At 36.0% G+C, this 20,369-nt stretch overlaps 1 protein-coding gene across 13 annotated transcripts in view; it reads right to left on the bottom strand.

Annotated features, from left to right (window-relative positions):
* Positions 1–20,369, bottom strand: part of ANK2 (ankyrin 2) — a 250,765-nt gene that overhangs the window by 29,626 nt on the left and 200,770 nt on the right. For 7 of the 13 annotated variants that reach the window (XM_057546236.1, XM_057546241.1, XM_028168661.2 and 4 more), the window contains 10 exons: positions 19,801–20,025; positions 16,881–17,035; positions 14,140–14,351; positions 13,632–13,836; positions 11,408–11,504; positions 8,460–8,688; positions 7,502–7,627; positions 5,205–5,327; positions 3,178–3,210; positions 1,216–1,237 (listed from right to left, as the gene is read on the bottom strand). In XM_057546236.1, the coding sequence (XP_057402219.1) occupies positions 1,216–1,237; positions 3,178–3,210; positions 5,205–5,327; positions 7,502–7,627; positions 8,460–8,688; positions 11,408–11,504; positions 13,632–13,836; positions 14,140–14,351; positions 16,881–17,035; positions 19,801–20,025 (1,427 nt within the window). Of the gene's footprint in view, positions 1–1,215; positions 1,238–3,177; positions 3,211–5,204; positions 5,328–7,501; positions 7,628–8,459; positions 8,689–11,407; positions 11,505–13,631; positions 13,837–14,139; positions 14,352–16,880; positions 17,036–18,025; positions 18,125–19,800; positions 20,026–20,369 lie in introns of all 13 variants that reach the window. The other 6 variants (XM_057546237.1, XM_028168662.2, XM_057546239.1 and 3 more) reach the window with 2 other exon arrangements.

Here is a 20,369-nt window from a genome sequence, read left to right as displayed (position 1 = left end):
GCATATACAAAGATATATTAAACTAATTTATATCAATACAGATTTGTTCAGATATAAAACAATGAAAACATCTAGAATTTCAAATATTCTAGTCCTGAATAATGATTTAACATGAGGGTAAGGAGACTCTCATTTAAAAGTATTTCAATAACTTAGCAGTAAATTACATTGTGCTAGGAATTCAAAAAAAGGGGGGGAAAAAAAGCCTGAAGATTATTGCATAGGGCCTGATGACCATATTAAACATGGTTCTAAGTTTTCTCCTTTTGGGAATAGCACCCTGAAATACAGTGAATCAAAATAAATCCTAAAATGAATAAACATTAAAAATTAGATTTTTTCTAGAGCATTTGGGGCATAAAAGCAAGAAGAAAACCTGAAAAACTCAACCTCTTCCACATAAGAAGCTAGAGTCACCAGAAACAGTCCAACAAACTAAAAATTTAATTCAATGTTACAAACCTGAAATGAACTCTAAGATAGCTCTCTCCAAGTCTGTAAAAACCAGTTCTCTTTGTACTAGATTATGTTTAGGCTTTGCATCATTATTTAAAATTAGCACTATTATGACATACTGTTGTGATTAATAATTTCATCCAGGAGGTTTTAATTTTTGCTTTTCTGGTTCTTATTTTTTTCAGAAAGTTTTCACAAAAGTCCATTAGACCTCAGCCCTAGAAAAGTCAGTTATACTTCACCACAGTAAGAGGTGCAAGGGGTGGGGTCGGGGTGGGGTGAGGGGAGAGTTAGCTTTAGCTGAAAACTATTAAGACAGTATCACTTTTGCAGGTGTAGCCTACATAAATAATGAGCTCTCTACTGATGTCAGTTGTTGCTTGATATAAAAAGTGATACTGTCATGTCAGAGCTTTAAAAAAATGAGATGACAATGTTATGCTAACAAATGGACAAAAACGGTAGGGTGGGTTTCTAAACAAGCATAACAGCAATAGCAGGGTTAACAGGGATCTAAAAGAAAGTGAATGCTTAGATGAATAATCATTGCATTTTACTGCTAATTAGCTCACAAATTATATATAGTCATAATTTAACTGGCCAAGCTGCTTTTCTAAATAAATATTAATGATTAATAAGGATAATATAAAAACATAATTATTATAGTGGTTAGTAATGGCAACTAGCTTGCATCTTGATTCATGCTTTTCTTTATTGTAGCCAGCTTTCAAACAAACTCAATTTTATTTAAAATCTTACTTTTTTCTGATGTCATATCGATCTGAAAGAAAACATACATAAATTGAATGATTACAAATAGCATCTTGCCTCACAGCCCCTGACGTGTACAGTAAGCTCCTATTTTATATACATGGGAAATGCCATAAGCTAGAGGAAGGTCAGAGTAATTTGTTACCGTTCTTCCCTAGAGTCTCTGATTCTTATCCTAACTTTGAAAAAACAAATCTCCTTTCTAGACACTCTGGGTGGAAAGTCCTTTCTAACATGTTACTCCTGGGAAGGTATGATGCAGGTGTGTTTGATGTTAGAAATACATATTACGGAGAAGGCCAGGAAAAAAGTGAAGTAGGTTTTAAACAGTAAGTGTCAATTTAGTTGAGAGAAAGGAAAGAACAAAGAGCATGCCAGGGTGTTACATTCTACAGAAGTAGTTTCATTATTAGTTATAAGTCAGAATTCCAAATGCTGAAAAGAATACAAACTGGATCTGTCGCCCTGAATAGCTCCTGAAAATACTCAATAGAAAAATCATAAGCCTAATGGAAGAACTCATTTGAACATAGCAAAGTTGGTTTCATAATTGTGTTTCTCTTTCAACAAGGTATGCAGGTATCATCTTGAACAGCTTGGGGACTGAGTCACCAACTACAGAAAGGAAATTGAATATGAGAGACAAAGAGTGACCACACAGTTGAGGGAGAAAAATGACTTCAGTCTTGTCATAAGTTTACTGTGTATCTGGTTATACATAGCAGGACAATGAGTCTATAATCACCCCTCTCATCCTGCTCCACTGCCTGGGCATCAGTAAAGAAGTGAATTCAGGGGCAGTCTATGAACCGATAAGGACTTACATTTTAAGCTGGTGAGCACAAGGGTGATTATTATGTTTTTCTTTATGGTTTTGTATTTTAAATCCAACAGAATAACATTAAAAAATAAAATTAGTATATTTGACAACATTTACGTGCAACTAATAACAATTCCATTTGTCTATCTTAGAAACAGGAAGCAATAGGTTAATCAGTTAAGTGTAAGGACTTTTCCAAAGATTTCTTTCATTTCTATGATAATGTTTGGGCATTTTCAGACCTTTATAAGGGAAACAAACACATACTTGCTTTGACGATCGAAGCAGGTATAATTCAAATGGCTATTTATTCAAGGTAACCTCTCTAAGACTCATTTTCTTCATCTGTCACATATCATCTATGATATGACAGCACACACCTCATAGGGTGATTGTGAGATCAGTGTTGGTGGGGTATGTGGAGCACTTAGTAAAGAATCTACCTTATAAGAAGTGCTCATTATATGTAGAGTTCTGTATTATAATATTAGTATAGTCAAATGGATGAACTATATGCTCCTTAAAGTTTTTTATTTCAGTGGTTCTCAAACTTTTTGTTATTAAACCCCCTTTACACTCCTAAAAAAATACTGAGGAGTCTGAAGAACTTCTGTTTATGTTTAACATATATAAATAAATATCTGTATTACAAATGAAAGCTGAGAATATACAAGAACCCAAGTATACACAAGCACACATTCCAGAGTGTCAGGGTGATGATGTCATCACATGTAATGGAGCCTCTGGAAGACTCCTATGTAGCCTGTGAGGATATGGGAGCTAAAAGGCAAATAATGTTTCAGTACTATTAAGGAAAGAGTTTTGACCTCCAGGTGTCTCCAGACCAAACTTTGAGAACCACTGAGATAATGGTTTTGGTCTTCAGCTGTTGGTAGAGAAATCTATATTGCTGCATAAAGACAGGTAACAATTTACAGGGAAATTTTACTGTCCTCTGAAATCAGTCCATAAGATGAGAAAACAGGCTCAGAGAGGTTAAGTAAGATCGTGACCCTTTAATTACTAAGGACAACGGTGTAACCCTTCTGAGAACACAGGTAACCATGTGCTCGTATCAGTGGTTATAGCAATAACACAGCCATTAATAAGTGACAATGCCACACAATTACCTCTTCCTCCTGTTCTTGATCTGACTCTGATTCCTTGCCGCCCCAAGATGCCATGCAAGATGGAAAAAAGAGAGCAGGAAGAGTAGAGAGTATTTAGAAGACAAGACAAGACTAAATACCCTGACAACAGATATCAATAGGTAAGCATACGTCAGTGTACTTGTATTTTTTCTTAATAACAGTGTACAGAAAACAAGCACAAAAATTAAAGAAGATTGATTTAAATGCAAATGTCTATAGATTCAAGAGACAAAAGAACCAAGATTATAAATAGACTAATCTACTAGACAAAAGAACTAAAATTATAAATATACTAATTTCAGATGCTCAGTTACCAGCAGCCTCAAAGTCTGACGTTTAATGGATTTGATGGCATACGTCTACAGAAATGGTGATGACAATATCTCAGCCATTACAGATATTGGCTAAAAATGTTAAAAGCCACAAATAAACATATGGTGAAAATATTTTTAATACATAGGCAATATTTAGGAGTTCTATTATAATAAAGAGCTACTAAGTTCTAAAATATATCTGAACTATACACTGTTTGGCAATTTTTTCTTTTGTTTTGAGTTACTAAATGGAAAGTTGTCCTGGACCATCACAGCATTAATAAGTGTGTCTGATATATCTTGACTTAGAAATAAAAAGTAATAATAAACTAAATGCTTTCTTTTATAGCACATTGAAAGCTCATTGAAATCAGAGACAAAGCTCATTCATCTTTACATATCACTTAGGTGGATCACCCCAGCAGTACATATTTCTTTGTGGTTCTTATTTGGTATTCTGCTTCAGTGACTCAAAAGTGATCCGCACTACAGACCCCAAAGTACATTCTGTACCATTGGAGTGCAATTACAGTACACTTACTGGATCAATATACCTATTGCTGTATTCTAATTCTTGGAATAATATGTAAATTTATGTAAACAGATACTGGTATTTCATTTAATTTTTATCATTTAATCAGAATTTACAACGTTAAACATGATACTACACGCTTATCTCTATGTGACTGATCTCTAATTTATAAGAATAATTAAGTAAGAAAAATATACTGTGGTGAATAAAAAGAAGTATAGGAAATGTTTTGTTTTGCAGTCAAGATTTAGGATTTTAAATATACTTCTACCTCTCCTCCAGGTCTCACCTGCCACTACTCATCCCACTTCCCAACCTCTAAAATTCACACTGATAACTTGCTATAACCTCCTATAAATTGCCATGTGGGAGCTTTCCATTAAAAATGGATACTGGTTAAACATTTTTTTTTTTTTAACATTTTTTTAATAATAAATAAAGTTCTCCCCAACATTTAATTCATCCCCCTTGCCTTCTTTGATTTGATCAGAGTAATCAAAGAATTCTATAATGGGGAGAGGTTTGACTAGAAAGTAATACCTGTAGGTAGATTTGGGTCAAGAATTAATGAATTTTCCTTTCAACTATGTTTCAAATCTACTCCTATAACATGCGAGTATTTTATATACTAATCATGTTAAAAGAGTTGAAAAATTAATTTGATGCTCCTAAAACAATAGGTTACAAGATGAACAAATAATTATTTTAGCAACAAGGTAAAACATCCTGTTGTTGCTCTGAATTTCATAATACATAATCCACCTGTGAACTGGTAGTAAATCGAAGCTAATAGACTCATAAAGTTTTGGTAGGGTGAAATGTACTAGTATGATGCCAGGAGGGCACATAAAAACAATAAGAAATCAAAGTGAATTATTTAATTTTTAAAAATTAGTCCAAAAAATTAAATCTTAAATTCGAATTTTCTCTCTTCCATATCCAATATGTATTTACAGAAAATTTTCCATCAAAGTGAATTTAATGTGAAATAAGGTAGAGCTACTTTTTCCCTTACTTAAATGGAAAATCATAAATTGGACAGGGTATCAAAAATGACTGTTATACATGGTTGCATTCAGTGTCTTTGCTTTTATTTATTCTAAAGAATTTGAAAATCAAATCCTATACTCCCTGAATTGCACTACAGCAGATTACAATACCTTCGCATAAATTGGCAGGGTGATGTTTAAGTTGCAAATAGCTTGATGCACCAGGCCTCTTGTAGATTTTGGCTCTTTCATAAATGATAGTCGTCCGCAAGGTTCCTGAGTTGTGTCACGTACCTTGAACAAGAAAGGCATACATGCTTCACCCATATGATGCACACTATTTATTTTAATGAGATACTCAAAAGAATCAGGAAAAATCATTAGATAATGCTAAATAAGGATTTGGAGGTGTTCCTTTTTCCCTTTCCTATTATCATTTAGAATGGTTAAAAAAAATCATTTAGCTTAAAAAAATGTGGTAAAATATATATAACATAAAATTTACCATTTTCGTTTACCCACTTACCATTTTCAAGCATACAATTCAGTGTCATGAAGCACATTCACAAAGTTGTGCAATCATCACTACTATGCAGAATTTTCCATCATCCCAAACAGCAACTCTGTACCCATTAAGCAATAATTCCCCATTCTACTCCTCCCCCAGCACCTAGTAACCTCTATTCAACCTTCTGTTGCTATAAATTTGTCCCTTCTAAGTGCCTCGTATAGGTAGAGTTATACATTCACGTTGCAACATATATCAGAATTTCGTTCTTTTTAAAAACTTGCGTTAAATTATTCATAAAACATCATTTCAACCGTTTTTACATGCACAGTTTAGTAGCATTAAGTACATTCACACTGTTATATAACTATTACCACCATGCATCTTCAGAATGTTTTCACCTTCACAAACTGAAACTGTTTCCATTAACTTCCCATTCCTTCCTTCCCCGATCCCCTGGTAACCACCATTCTATTTTCTGACTCTGCATTTGACTACTCTAGGTACCTCATGTAAGTGGGAACATACAATATTTGTCTTTTGTGTCTGGCTAATTTCACTCATTTTAAGGCTGAATAATATTCCATTGTATGCATATACCACATTTTGTTTATCCATTCATCTGTGGATGGGTATTTGGGATGTTTCCACCTTTTGACTACTGGGAAAATGCTGCTATGAACATTGCAAGTAACCGAGTCCCTGCTTTCAATTCTTCAGGAATTGCTGGATCATATGCTAATTCTATGTTTAACTTTTTGAGGAACTGCCATACTGTTTTCCACAGTGGCTGCACCATTTTACATTCCCACCAGCAATCAATGCATCAGGATCCCAATTTCTCCACATCTTTACCGACATTTGTTATTTTCTGTTTATTTGTTTGTTTGTTTTTGATAATAGCCAACCTAATGGGTATGAAGTGGGATCTCACTGTGGTTTTAGTTTGAATTTACTTAAGTTGTTGAGCATCTTTTCATGTGCTTATTGGCCCTTTGTATATCTTGTTTGGAGAAATGTTTATTTAAGTCGTTTTCCTATTTTTGTATTGTGTTGGTTATAAAATGACTTTTGCACATCAATAATATCAAATATTAGCACAATTATACAGCTGTTTGTGTTAAATGGATCCATTGCCCCTCAGCAGTTACTGCTTAATGTGTGATCTGTAAGAGCCTTTCTTTAATCAGGCAAAACAACTGAACCAGAAATGGCACAACGAAAGCCTGCAGTAGAGATCTGGAGAAAACTTAACAGACTTATTAAAACTTAAATAGAATTATTACTTCAATTTCACGAATCTCTCACTCATATCCATTTTTGTCCCTCTTTAGAACTGGGAATCTAGGATAAAACTTGTATATGTTACTGCCAAATTCCTAACGTGGATTAATATTCCTAAAGAGGGACAACAAATTTATGGTATACTGAAGTGTCTCCATAAATGTTTTTTGAATGAGTTTATGAAAGTATATCTAGTCTATAGCTCTACCTGGGATAATCTCGTAATAGATTAAGCGAGATCATGGGTCTTTTGAGAGCTCTTTATTACAAATATTTGTCACTAAGAACTCTTTTGGTCTCTACAATTGTGAAATCACAAGTTTTAAAAATTTAAGCACAAATATTTAAAAGAAACAATAGTAAAAAAAAAAAAAAAAAGAGAGAGAGCGAGAGAGACTTCCCTTAAAATTTGGAAAAGAATTGCCAGTTTTTCTAATTAATGAATTGTCTATCTGTCCCTCATTCTTAGCCTTAAACATAGTCTATAACTAAAAATTAAGGTTGAATTTGAAATTCTTAAAAATGGTTGGTTTTCTAGGACTTGAAAATTTTACAGAAATGGTTTAAAAAAATCACTGGAAATAACTGAAAAGCAAATATTTTCTTCTACTAAAGGAAGTCAAAGCTTTACTTGATCTTGAATTAAATGCATTACAAAGTTCCATGTATATATTACCTTGACAAAGAGAGGAAGTCTGTTTTCTTTGAAGGCAAAAAAACTGAATATATGATGCTGGCCACTCTTGGTTAACGGCACCAGGTTGCCAAAACAATCAACATAGATGGGTTTTCCTTCTAATACCTGGTGGAAATAGAGAAAAACAACACAGAATATAATAGCTGTAATTATTACTTGTTATTTACATGAAGAAGTGGTAGTTTTACCTGGAACATTAAAATTCTTAAAATGTGCATACAATAATCTTTAAACTCCTGACTGACATTTGGTCTTATCTGTGACAAAGCACGTACCAGCACTCCCTCTTCTTACTAGTAACGGGAATCTTCAAATGTATAGTGGCATTTAATATTAATGGTCTCATTTCTAATCCTCTAACATGTTACCTTCGCAAACCAATATATCTTTAAATCCTAAATTTAAATTCCTTTTTGACATCACAATGAGTCAGGTTACTTGAGTTCAATATCCAAAGGCCCACACTGATGGAAAATTCTGAAATAAGAAAAAGTAATGTAGAAAAGCCCTGGATATCATACTTTCACATTTAAACGAAGTATATACTTCCTGGACTGTTTTCTTCACTATTAAAGAATAATAATAATAAAAAAGAAATCAAATAAATATTCACCTCAAAAAATAATAACAAGGAAAGATAAAAACATATAAATTGCTATATTTATTTACATACTTTGAATTTATCAATGACATATAATTTTTCCCACAATAATCTTTAAGAGTCGTTTTACCTCCTCACATACACTGAGACTATCCCAATTGAATAGGTCCAAACTGGCTAAAAATGGCTGATTTTAGACCTTGACTTTCTAACTGATCAAGATGTCGACTGGTCTTTTTTTTGATGGCTCTATTTATGGTATACTATTTTAAATATAATTTATTAATAAAGGTATAAACAACATATTAACAAAAATTGGTTTTTCAAATACAGTACCTCCACATCCCTGCTTCTGGCCACCTCAGCAAAGTTTTCTTGTTGTTCAAGCGTCTTATCCACTTTATCATCAGTCATGCAGAAACACCTCAACCTGGCTTCAATGGGGTCATGTGATTTGGCAAACACTACAAATTTGGCCATATATGGTACACAAATAATTTCTCTATACACTTGTGATGCAAAGGTAACAGACTCCTGGATTTGTCGACAATCTATCAGCCAGAACCTATAAAATAAAATAAGGTCAGTTATCTGAAATCTAACATACAGATAGCCCTCGGTATATATGGAGGACTGGTTCCTGGAACTCCGCAGATACCAAAATCCATAGATGCTCAAGTCCCTTATTTAAAATGGTGGAATACAGTCAGCCCTCTGTATCAGTGGGTTCTACGACTGTGAATAAGGAAAGCCAACTGAATGAAAAACAAGTCAGTTCCTTCAGTATGATCAAAGTAATCATTAAATGCTTCTTGGAAAAAGAAGGGAGCAAGACAAGGAGACAATAAGAGGAAGTAAAAAGGAAGGGAAAGAAAGATAGGGAAGGGAGGAAAAGTAGGAGGACAGATGGGAAGGAGGAAGCAGGTGAGGGGAAGAGAAAAAGAGGTACCAGGTGCTTAAGGTCAACTATTAGGTACTGTGTTTGTAATATTTTCCCTTGGAAACTCTTCTGAGTATTCAATCTCCTGAAATATAGCTTCAGGGTTTAGAATCCTTTAGTGGTATAAGCCCAGTATTGGACATTATGACAAGTATCTCACTGGATAAGTTTCTATTTTCCATGATTGCCCCTCCTGTTCTTCATTTCATTTCCTGAAACTCTTTTCAACAAAATCTACCTAGCTTTTTTCCTCATTCCATCATTCTTTTCCAAAGGACTCATAGTCACCAAAGTTGGATCAACCCAGCCACTTAAAAAAAAATCTGCATTTGCTTCAGAACTCCTCAATATTGCTTAATACAATTAATAGAAGAAATTATTAGCTTTGTGACTAATTTATGATTTCTAGCCTCAGCTAACTCTGTGACATATTTTGGCAACTTTTTCCTCAGATACAATTTTATTCAGTACAGTAATGGTGCTAAACCTTTATGACACCCCTGGACCTTCCCCCTCACCTCAGACCCTCAGAAAGGTAACTTCACTGAGAAAGCAGAGACCATCAGATGGCCATTCTCTCAATTTGCTATTCATACACTTCAAAGATTTATTCCACATCCTCTTGCTTTGAAACCTTTCTCCATCAATGATCACTCTCCTTCCCCGACTCATTGCCCATAATCTTTAGGTATTCTGAAATTTCCTTATCTTCTTAGCCTTTCTTTCCTTCAGTTCCTGACCCATCTCTCTTCTTCTTTTTAATTGTGATAAAATATACGTAATACAAAACTTAGCATTTTAACCATTCTTAAGGGTGCAATTCATTGGCATTAAGTACGTTTACAATACTGTGCAATATGACCACTCTCCATTTCCAGAACTTTTTCATCATCCCAAACAGAAACATTATACCCATTAAACAATCACTTCAAATTTTCCCCTTCACCTCAGCCCCTGGTAACCTCTATTAAACTTTCCGTCTCTATGAATGTGCCTATTCTAGGTACCTCATTTACATGCAATACCTGTCCTTTTGGGTCTGTCCTATTTCATTTTCTGTAATGTGTTGAAGGTTCAGCATAGTTACTGGCTCTTGGCAGGCACTCAATATTACCTTCCTCTTTATACTGATTCAACTATACTTTATTCACTGCTTCTTCAATTGTCTGGAAAACTTAAATTATTAATACAATAACATAATAACTCATGATTTCTTGGTCTATCCTACAAGGCCTTCTGTAAATAATGTTGTTAACCAACATTCCAGCATTATTGCTGAATTAGAGACTCCATTGTTACCAGCCCCCAATGCCCTTCTGCATCTTGGCTCATGTTACTGTCTTTTCCACTTTTATATATCTGCCTGTTAGGTTCCTACCTATCCCATGAGTCACCTCTTCTCAGACACCCTCTGTGACCACCCTGATGCAAACACCCTCCTCTGAATTCTTTTAGTACCTCTTTTGTACCTTTCCATTCAGAACTTGTCATTTTCTGGCATTAGAGCGTGGATGCCTGAGTGGCAGGGCACACTGACACATCGAACCAGAGACTCAAAGTTGAGCCCTCTGGGTGGCTCGAACTATAAACATGTGTCACCTCACCCAGCTATTGCTGTGCACTGTTATTCATGCATCTATCTTTTTTCCCCCCCTGAATAAGAATTTAAGCTTTAACCACTCTCAACTTCAGTTTTCTCATCTGTAAAATGGACATAATGCCTCTTGCCCTTCTTAAGTCGCAAAGTTGTTGTAGTAATCAAATTAAATAAATGGGAAAATGCTTGGCAATCCATTAATGATCATGCAAATGAGAACTCATATTAATAAACTGAGTTAGTGTATACACATGCAATAAAACTAAATAGCTTAAGCTTTTTAAAGATGTGTGATACATAAGTGGGCAATATGTAAATGTGCTTGATGCATAAGCGTCACCGAAACCTCTAAACTGTTTAAGCAAACCATGATATACTTTGTGTTTTGGTTATCATTCTGTTGGAAAAAGTAGTTCAGGCTATTTTGTTGACAGCAGGAAATCTATCATTCCTAAGACCTTTGGGACTGGAAAAATCAACAGTGGCTGCTAAAACCAGAGTCTGGGTCATACAGTAATAGCCAACAATCATTTATTTTCTTTAGATTTTAATCTGACTGGCTGTACTTTGTTATTGCATTATCACTATTATATTTACTGGCAGGTCTAGTTTATAATATGAAGGTAAATGCAGACCATATTTAAAACCATACCAAAAAAATGACTTTTAAAGAATGTAAGGAACAAAATAAAAGACACCGGGGGCACACAATTTCACAGTAGGTTTTTCTGTGCAGTATAACCATACCTGGCAGACACATTGGTTGTAAAGGAAACACATTCATTGACAAATGTTAATGGCGTAGTTCCTGTAATATCTTCCCACTGAGCAGGGGTGGTTCCACCTGAAATAATATGATTGTTGAAAAAATTAGGCAAAACTCCAGACCCTGCATTGTAAAATAAAGTCTTTGTGGTTCTGGCTATGTTCACTCACCCTTCAAGGTGATACATTGGAAGCAAAATGACTAAAAACTGTATGCTAAAAAATGACACATTGAAAACAAACAGCAAACACCACACTTCACGGAACTAAATTTAAGGGAGGTCATTTGAATAACTGCTTCAAATTACTAGGCACTCTATTCTCTGCCTGACATGCTAAAGCGTTTATTGTAATTGCGAGGCTCTGAAGATAATTTTGAATTATATACAATTGATGATTTTAAAAGATCCTTTGACCAACCAAGGAGCTGAATGCTTTGTTAAAACAAAAATCCAAATATTCTTTTGTTCTTTAACTTCATATTTTATGCAATTATGTTCAAGAAAGAAAATTTCCCCTCAATTTGTAATTGAAGGCTGGCAAAAAAGTGCTTGGAAAATATTAAGAGCTCAATAAATACTGCAAAGTGAATGAGCAAATGATTGAATGCCAAAGGATGATCTCTGTACACAGACAAATCACTATGGAGGGTGATGCTGGCTTTTATTTCTACTGAGAAATTAAGTTGGCATAGATAGGACAAAAGCGTCTTCAAGCACTGCAGGAGAAATGTATGTTTGAGACGAAAACAAATTTTGACTAAGGTTTCTTAAAGAAGGGAATGAGTTATCAAACAAAGGTCACGGAAACTTATTCTTGGAGGCCTCTAAAATATACACTGTAAGCAGGACCATAAAATATAACAGAGCAAAACAGAAAAATCCAAACACCTAGGTTAACATATTTGTAAAAATTAATAGATAAATTAAAGAAATTGTTTACTACACATCCATCCAAAGACAGAGGGCTGGAATAACTAGATCAGATGGTGCCTAGACCCATGTGGTATCTTCATTTTATCACCTATAAGGGCAGGATGTGCCAAGGACATTTTTCAATCTGACTTGTTTTGCATCCACTCTATTATGCTGCACATTGTAGGAAGGTTAATCATATACACATGGACCAAAAAGTATGAGAAAGATACCCAGGAATGCTATGTAATAACCAGAAATGAGTAATTGGGAGGAGGCCATAGGTGAAGCATATGATTTCCCACTACCCTCATTTTAGTCCATGTACTTTAAAATTATGTCATATTATTAAACTTATGCGGTAAAGTCTCAATGATTTGCTATCAAGAGTACAGAAAAAACATTAATAAGGAAGAATGAAAGAGAATAAAAAAAAGGGTAAACATTTCGGCTAATATGAAGGAGAAATGAAAAAAAAAATTCTAACAATACTTAAGCAAGCAGAGATGGTCATTATTCCTACTGACAACACTATGAATATTTACTAAAAGCCAATACCATGTAATTATTGTTAATTAGGGAAATTATCAGCCAAATTATGCAGTTCTAACACAGGTTACTTGTATGGATTTTTTGCCTCTCACCATTTGTGGTGGTATTATTGGCAGAGACAACCAATATTCTGGGAATGTCTTTCTGGAGTTTGGTAGCTGACTGAAAGCTATTACAACTTCCAATTGAAAAGACCAAAATTCAGTTAATCATTAAAAACCTTCATTTTGTTTTTCCAAAGTTAGTTCAGCAGATCAATGATAAAGACATAACCAATTCCTGGACAGAAAAGTTTGAATTATTGGGTATAATTATTCAAGATATTATTTATTTTTCAACAGGTATAGGATGATGTCTTCAAAGAAGGCTTAAAGCTTGGGTTTTGAGGAATATGGGCTTGGGTTTGAATCTCAACTCTGCTAGATATTTACGGTATAATCTCAGGCAAGTTATAGAACTTCTCTCAATCTTGGTTTCCTTTTCAGAAAAATAGGATTAAAGTTTCCTCACAGGGCTACTGTGGAGATAAAAACAACAATGTATATGAAGTGTCTAAAAGTTTCGCATACAGGCTTTATTTAGTAAATATTAGTTCATTTCCTTTCCCCTAGTTAGAGTGCCTTTCCTGAATTAATGCATATAACCTTGCAGGCATCTTATGACCAAAGTAATTTAATATTTACAACAATCTAAGTTTTTTCTTTCAGAACTTTCTACTACAGTAGTCACATGTGACTCACCTGTGATGCTGCATAGTAATCTTAAGGTTGGTGCATCTCCCCCAAAACCATTCAACATGACATCACTTGAAGCTTTGGGGACAGGAATGGTCATGGTAATTGGCTTGTGAAATTTTCTTCTTCTAGGTTCCAAAGTGACTATAGGGCTGAAGGTAGCTTTGTTGCCTAGGATCTTCTTAACCAACTCATTGTGCATAGGTTGAGCCTTTTAAAAGAAAAAAAAAATTAAAATAAACAATATATTATTATATTCCATGTCAAATTTCTTAATGCATTGCTCTTTATTTCATAAATCAGTTTTCTGGCTTCAAATATGGCAACTGAAAGTTTACTACTGTTACCAAACACTCATCTAAAACTTTATGAGACATATGATCTCCTAGGGCAGCTTTTGCTCACCCAGGAATAATTTGATTCTTTAGCCATTTAATTCCCATTTGAAAAGTTGATTTTTAATCACTGGAATAAAATCCATGTTCGGTTAACTTGCATCTTGATGTGGGCATACCTGTAGGCCTACACGGATCCGCTTGGTTAGTGCCCCCTCTGGGAAGACGGCCTGCACCTGGGATACCACTGTGCTGCTCAGCACGCCTCCTTCTGGGCCAATCAGGTTGCTGTCCTGTTTGATGCGAGACACCACTGCAAAGTACTGTGGGAAGTCACGGGTGATGATGCGGCAGATCCGTTTCTTTTCTAGGTCTTCCGGGCTATCCAGCACTGAGACAAGAAATGACCCATCTTCATATAGCAAGGATTTCCTTCTGAAAGCATTCTAGCAGACTCACTGGCATAGTTAATAGTGAACAGGTGTTGTAACAAAACACTTCCTTTTTTAAATAATAGGAAAATTTAAAAAGTAAGGCTATCCTAACAACACCAGAAAAATGACTGCAATCTTTCAAGACCTGTCAGCATTTAGCTGGCACATTTTCTCTCTTTGTGGAAACTAGGTCTTTCCAGGGCACTGTGAAAGAAAAGCATCTAGTTCCAGATGCGGTATTGCAGGGCTGCCTTTGTAAATGAGGGGGTTTGAGGGCACACCTGGAATGAAAATGAACCTGTTCTATTCTCGGCTCAACATGATGGAGAGGAAATTTGTTATGGGCTCCTTTTCTTTGCAAATTTCAAAGTTAGCTCAAAAACCAGTTATTGTGGTTTTAAGAAGTAATACGGCCCTTTCAGTTCTCAGGGGAGCAGTGCAGGAATAAAATCTGTCTTGGAAGGGTAAGATTCGTGTTTGTGTGTTCATTCCAGTGGCATGGTTGTCTCTGAGATAATCACTGTGGATATTAAAAGAAAAATCAGTGACTATAAATTCAGGGTTTCAATATTCCCCTGAAACCATTAACTTACCAAACAGATTATCTAACATCAGGAGAATGGGATACTGGGCTCTTTATAAATTGTATTAGTGTAGATATGTAGGGCAATACAATAAATCTGACTGGTTTAAAATGCTGAAAATTTGAACTAAGTGGATCACTGAATTTTAAGGGATTATGGAAATTTATTCATTTTTAGAAATCATTTACAATTCTTATAGAGGCATGAACTGCAACCATGTTTTTCTTAACTATTGAATATAACTAGATAGCAAAAGTCAGAAGTCCCAGGATCTGATCATTCATGATTGAAGATCGATGCATTGGCAAATACTAGCTTATACTTATAAAAGAATAGGTTACCACACATAATGAACATAAAAATATACAAATCCGATTCTCTGTTTTAAAATGAGCCTTTTACATATGTAAAAAGTTATAAGAGTGGGTCCCCATCCAAGGACAAGATGGCAGTGTTAATGACAGGTAAATACTTCAGATGGAAATATCCTAAACTAAATGCAAGCAAAAGAAATGGTTTCAAGGAGTAGAAGCAGCTAAATACTGCACAGAACAAGCTTTATCAGTAAGAATCCTGATCTTTTCATCTTGCATGGAAGATGCTGACCTACACATCTAGAAGGCATAATTTCCTCTTCTATCCACCTCTTGGCTAGGGTAAGCCTGGCCTCTCTTCTTATTCAACCTCAGCAGGTTGCAGAAAGAAATGTTAGAGCAGCTGCTGTCAGGCTACACTTTACTATTCATGAGCCATACCTGAAGCTACAGCTGGTGGTCCTGGAAGACTGATAAAACTTGACAAACAGCCACACAGCTGTGTGTCTACCTCTGTGCAAACTCTGGTAGGCTCTTGGCACTTAGGCAAAGAACTTGCCCTATTTGTGTAGTTACATAAAGTGCAACATATCTGCAGTTATCAGGACTGAGAGACCTCATCTCTGTGCAACCTCAGGAGGCCTAAGAATGAGCCACCTCCCTCTAGTCAAACTAAGATATTTCAACCTGGGGTTAAATGGCCTAAACTAGATTTGGGATTTACAGAGATTAAAACCCTATTGAAAAATAAGTTCCTTAACTCTATGTGTAGGTTTGTATATGAAATTCAACCCTAACTCCCTGTTCAAATTATATATAAAGTGTGAGTGAACTTAATTTTCCTATCTCCTTAATAGAAAGTTAAAAATTATATTATCCTATAATGCAGTAGTTATGGTTATATGTAGGATTTCCTACAGAAAAGCTTAACACTTTTTATCAGTGTCTTAAATATCTAAACGTTCAAGTTAGGCATTTTTTAAAATCATGGATTTATTATCCAGTATAAGTTCGTTTTGTTATGAAACAAAAATATCTATTCTATCTCACGTTTTAGAAAAGTTTGCACTAAAGATAGAGATGGGCTGTATCTCTTTATTAAAATGAGATATTTACTATTAACGATTTTATTTTCCCAAATGTAACAAAAGTAAGACTAGACAAGTATATTGTATACTCCAACGCATCACCATTGGAACATACCGGAATACTTGCTGTGGTAAAATAACAAAGGGACACATTTGTTACTAAACCAAACTTGGGTCTGCTTACCCTTGGGCAGTAGAGCCAATCTATTGACACCAGGTTGTGGTGAAGGAAATTGTGGCGTTTATTGCAGGTGCCAAACGAGGAGTTTGGGCAGCTAATGCTCAAAAGACCCAGACTCCTTGTTTGGTACCTGCAATAAACACCACACTTTCCTTCACCACAACCCGGGATCAGTAGATTGGCTTTACTGTGCAAGGGCAAGCAGACCCAAGCTGGATTAGGCAACACACACACACGCACATGCCCGTAGGACATAAAGAAACGCATCATTATCATGCTTTCGATTCAGAGTTCTTTTAAAACCTTTAATATGAAGTACCTTCATCCATGCCATTAAGGATTTCATTCAGTTCGTCTTCAGTGTATTCGCAGTAATGCTCTTTCCAGCTGTCCCCATTCTCACTGCGCAGGACAACCAGTTCCCTCTCTTTTCCTCGAAGGGCAGCAAAATGAGGGATCTCCACGATCACAGGCCTGACACAGTAAGGCAGAACATTCAGTGTGGACAGGAGCTAACCAATAGCGAGACAAGCACCTTGACTCTGTCTGTTGCAAAGTGACCTGGAATTCTTCTCTTTCTGGGGACAGGGACCTAGTGGGCCATCCTCTGAAGCCCTGAGGCTAGCAAATGGTCCCGCGGTAGCTAGCACTTCACCTCAGGGGCACCAATCGTCAGGGCCATGCTGCTACCTTAAGCCAATGATGTTTCTCTGTGAGTGCATGTGGCATTCTGGAACTTCTCCTTTGATAAATGTAAGGATAACACATTTAACCAAAAGAAATGTACATGCGTATCTATGAGGTGTGCCAATCTCTTAAAACGTTTTCTACAAGTTACAAAGTGACAAAATGGTTTAAGAGGGAAAATGGCTCATATGCTGTGTAATTTGATGTGTTGTAAATGAGGAGATGTCAGAAAAGTCAACTACTTGGTAACTAGAAAGACATGCACTCATGGGATTTTTTTCCTTATATTTTCTCCATTCAAGAAAACAATAGGCATGTGTACACAGTGTGGCCCTAATCGAGCACCTCAGCAGGCAGCCCAATTTGTGTCCAATGCCTATTATATTCAGGATCCAGAACATGCACTGCTCTACTGTTTTTAGGTCGCTCTCAAAATTTAGAGAGGCTTTTGATTTTTCAGTCCAGGTTGCTTTGATACAGACTCCAAATTTATCATAATCACATCATAACTAGCACATAGTACAACTAGGTAGATCTCATGCTTTAAACGAAAATGAAGGTCACAGCACTTTAAGGGAAAAGATAGAAAAACATCACTCGAAAATAAAAGTCACATACCACAAGGGTCAGAAATGGTCCACTAAAGATAGGTTATACAGAATTTAAATCATAGAGAGGGACATGTCATGGGCACAATGACAAAAAGAGAAATCATATTGCAGAAGAAAGAGAAGAATGGGGGCCAGCAGCCATCAATTTGTTTTAAGTCACTCCTACCCAAGGAATTTGGTTCCAGGAGGCCCCAGCTGAAGGATGCGGCTGACCAAACTTTCTCCCTCATTAAGTGGGGGAGGAGCCGTTGGCAGGTGAAGTTTACTGAGTACATCCAAAGCAGCAGTGAAGGAAAGAACATAAGTAAGCTTCAGGTGTTGTTTTCCACAGAACCCCAGCATCACCAGCTGATGAACAGGGTGAAGTTTGGTTTCACACTGCATTTGGTTCTGCCCCCTCCATTGGTCACAAAGAGCAAGAACAGAGACCCAGAGTGTACAATGGAGGCGCGTGGAAGGAGGGAGCATGGGGGTCGGGTCTGTCCCTACTTAGGTTCACCGCCAGGGCATGAGCCAAAAAAGAAAAAAATATGCTCCACTGGAAAGACAGAGCTGTTGGGGATATAGTAAAAACTCTGACTCCATAGCAAGGCCAGAAGTTTTCATGGATATTCCTCAACAGATGTGATGAGTATTAAAAAGCCTACAACTACCTGCACATGAGGGAGGGGAAAGGACCTGGTACATACAGAATGAAAGGAACCACTGGGGAATTACTCCAACCATAATGGCATCTTCTGATGCAACCCAGAACTTCACAGGCTCCTTCTAAATCTCTGGTCTGTCTGATAGGAGGACATGGGGGGTGGTTTCCATAATTGGGAAATACAGACACACCCCTTTTCACGTGTGAACATAATTTGGAGCAACCTGTTAACAGTTTGCTCCAAATTACAAGGCTTTAGAACATTTCCTGAGTTCTAAAGCAAGAAATCCTCTCCCCAATATGACACTGGCAAAGCAAGAGTTCATGATTAATAGGATTTTCTCCCAGTTTTTGAGCACAAAGAGTTGATATGACAAGACTTAAATACAATTGATTTGTTTCAAAATATTTTGAAACTTGTCCCCCTCCAAAACTTCATCGTTTTGTCAGTTTTCAGCAGTAGCTACTCACTTCTTGGCATACTGAGATACCACTTAATATAATAGCAGCCATACAAACAAACAGAAGAAAGAAGAAATGTTTATTTCTGCTCAAAATTGCTAAAATGAGCATGGTGAAAGTTATTCTTGATTTGGTCCTCTTAATGAACACTATGCCTAAATAAAATGCCAGTATAATTATAAGACTCAAGGTAGCAATTTTGACAACAGAAAAGACAAATCACATAGACTAAATTTTTGGATGTTCTATAAAGAACACTGCTCTCCAAAATGAAGATAATGATTCTGTTTTGTAACTATACAAGACTTTATGTTTGGAATAGACTAGTACAGTTGACCCTTGAACGACTAGGCAGGTCCACTTATGTCCTGATTTTTTTCAATAGTAAATACTACAGAACCACACGGGCCGACTCTAAGGTGTATGCAAAGTTTCGACTGTGTGGAGGGTCAGCACCTCTAACCCCTGCATTGTTCAAGGGCCAACTGTATTTTTTTCTCTATGACTTCATCACTTAAATCTCAGATTAAAAAAATTCCTACTATCGACCAAAAAGATGATTATTCATATTGGGAGTCTAGCATGTACTATCACATTCAAAGAGAAAGAGTAATAGTTAACCTGAATGTTTAACCCATTAATGCCTTAAAATAAGAGGCATTTAAGTGGAGTCAAGCATTGAGGCATTACTTCCAATTTTTAAAAAAATTTCATAGGGGCCAATCTTCTTTCAAAATGTTTTGACGTACCTTTTTCCATTCCATCCTAGTGATTTCATGTGGAGGACACAAGCTCATCGGTGACTAAGTGGGAGGTTTATCAGAAACCCTTACCCAAGGAACTGAGCACCCGAAGGTCCAACTTCAATCAGGCGACTGGCCAGGCCTTCTCCTTCCACCATTGGAGGCATTGTCGCCAGTCTATGGCGTTTGACCAGTCGGCAGGTGACTCGTGTTGGGGCAGTACATTTCCGAGGCGGAATGATGATGCGGAGCCCATTGTGTCTGCATCCTCGCATAGCACCACCTCGGGCGTCCACCATAAAACTAACCAGGAAACTAAAAATTAAAATAGAAAATTAGATGTGTTTAGAAATATCAATGGCAGATAAACAAGCTTTGTCAAGTTATTTTTTTTTCCATAATGCTCTGTTCTTAAAACATCTCTTTTTTATTTATATGCATGGTGGCCAAAAATTTGTCCTTAAAAGTTATTTTACTTTATACCGATGCCTTTATTTTAGTTTGGTTGTTGTTTTAATTTTTGTATTTTTTGATCTGTAACTAAAGAAGAGTTCTAATTTTTTTGATAATGGTAATATTAAATATAAATTGTAAATTAAAAATATATCCAATTGACTTAGAAAGTAGAATGAAATTACATAAAGAATACTGATGAGTTT

This window comes from Balaenoptera acutorostrata, chromosome 5 (genome assembly GCF_949987535.1).
Source record: "Balaenoptera acutorostrata chromosome 5, mBalAcu1.1, whole genome shotgun sequence".
Classification (NCBI taxonomy): Eukaryota; Metazoa; Chordata; class Mammalia; order Artiodactyla; family Balaenopteridae; genus Balaenoptera; species Balaenoptera acutorostrata.
The sequence above is the reverse complement of the archived record's forward strand: the minus strand, read 5'-3'. Positions and strand labels throughout refer to the sequence as shown.